Below are 1381 nucleotides of genomic sequence, written 5' to 3' on the forward strand. Positions count from 1 at the left end.
GGTTCAGGCAATTCTCCTGCCTCAGCCTCCTGAGTAGCTGGGATTACAGGCACGCGCCACCATGCCCAGCTAATTTTTTGTATTTTTAGTAGAGACGGGGGGGGTCACCATGTTGACCAGGATGGTCTTGATCTGTTGACCTCATGATCCACCCGCCTCGGACTCCCAAAGTGCTGGGATTACAGGCTTGAGCCACTGCGCCCGGCCCCAATTTTCTTTACTCTTGTTTAACCTTAATTCAAATGATAAATTCTGGCCCCGGACATTTGTAAATACGTGTGTGTTTGTGTGTGTGTTTCAGGGGCCGTTGACATTTAGAGATGTGGCCATCGAATTCTCTCTGGAGGAGTGGCAGTGCCTGAACCCTGCTCAGCAAGATTTGTATAGAAAAGTGATGTTAGAGAACTACAGAAACCTGGTCTTCTTGGGTGAGAGTAACTTTAATACACAATTCCTTACATATCCTAAAGATTTCATTTCTCTATAGAATAATTTTTGGTAATTTATGCTTTGTATAATGAGTTTCTGATCCCTGTTTTCAAGAAATCTTGAGGAATTGTTCACATAGAAAAAACTTTCTTCAAGATGTTGTATTTTGGCCTGAACTTTACATTCCTGAGCTGATCTGTATCCTTCACTCTAGAGTAGTGGTAATTTCAGAAATTTAGTGGTATAAAATATTGTTGCTCCTATGTTAAAATCAATTTGCCACCACTAATTTTTGACTCATGAGTACAGGATAGTGAAATTAAGGACCTATACATTTAAAATATTTTCTAAATGTTAAGAACTTTCTGTCGTTAAGTAGTATTTTGGGATTAATTTTTTAGAATATTCTACGACATTCTCTTTACTAAGCACTGTACTAGGTTTATAATTAGAGAATATGAGTAAGATTCATGTTATTTATTTTTAATAAAGCAGGTCTTGCTGTCTCTACACCAGATTGGATCACCTGTCTGGAGCAAGGAAAAGATCCCTGGAATATGAAGAGACACAGTATGGTAGCCACACCCCCAGGTAGGTGAGAATGAATAAAACAGTTGACGTAGATGAAAGGTTGGGAGATCAGAAAAAAAAAAAGCCAGTTCCTACAATGTGTTTTGGGAAGCCTGAGGTGTTTAAGCGCTTGTTTTATTGTTCTTACATAGGCCCACCTTGTCTCTTCCGCTTTAAATTCTCTAAGGATTTTACTTTCCCTTCATTGATCTTCCTTCAAGTTTACAGTGAGAGCCAAAGTCCTCTTCGTAACATATGAGACTGCACAATCTGAATGCTTTTTCATTGTTTTGAGGAACACGCAGATATCTGCATTATTTTGAGAAACTTTATATTAAACTATTCTTTTTTTTTTTTTTTTTTTGAGACGGAGTTTCGCTCT

At 38.2% G+C, this 1381-nt stretch overlaps 1 protein-coding gene across 1 annotated transcript in view; it reads left to right on the plus strand.

The window, feature by feature from the left end:
- The window catches only part of LOC108297811 (zinc finger protein 723-like), a 55504-nt gene that overhangs the window by 40546 nt on the left and 13577 nt on the right, over positions 1 to 1381 (plus strand). The window contains exons 4-6 of the mRNA XM_037735578.1: positions 302 to 428; positions 922 to 1020; positions 1152 to 1226. Of these exons, the coding sequence (XP_037591506.1) occupies positions 302 to 428; positions 922 to 1020; positions 1152 to 1226 (301 nt within the window). The remainder of the gene's footprint in view (positions 1 to 301; positions 429 to 921; positions 1021 to 1151; positions 1227 to 1381) is intronic.

The sequence above is a fragment of the Cebus imitator genome, unplaced genomic scaffold (assembly GCF_001604975.1).
Source record: "Cebus imitator isolate Cc_AM_T3 unplaced genomic scaffold, Cebus_imitator-1.0 Scaffold847, whole genome shotgun sequence".
Lineage (NCBI taxonomy): Eukaryota > Metazoa > Chordata > Mammalia > Primates > Cebidae > Cebus > Cebus imitator.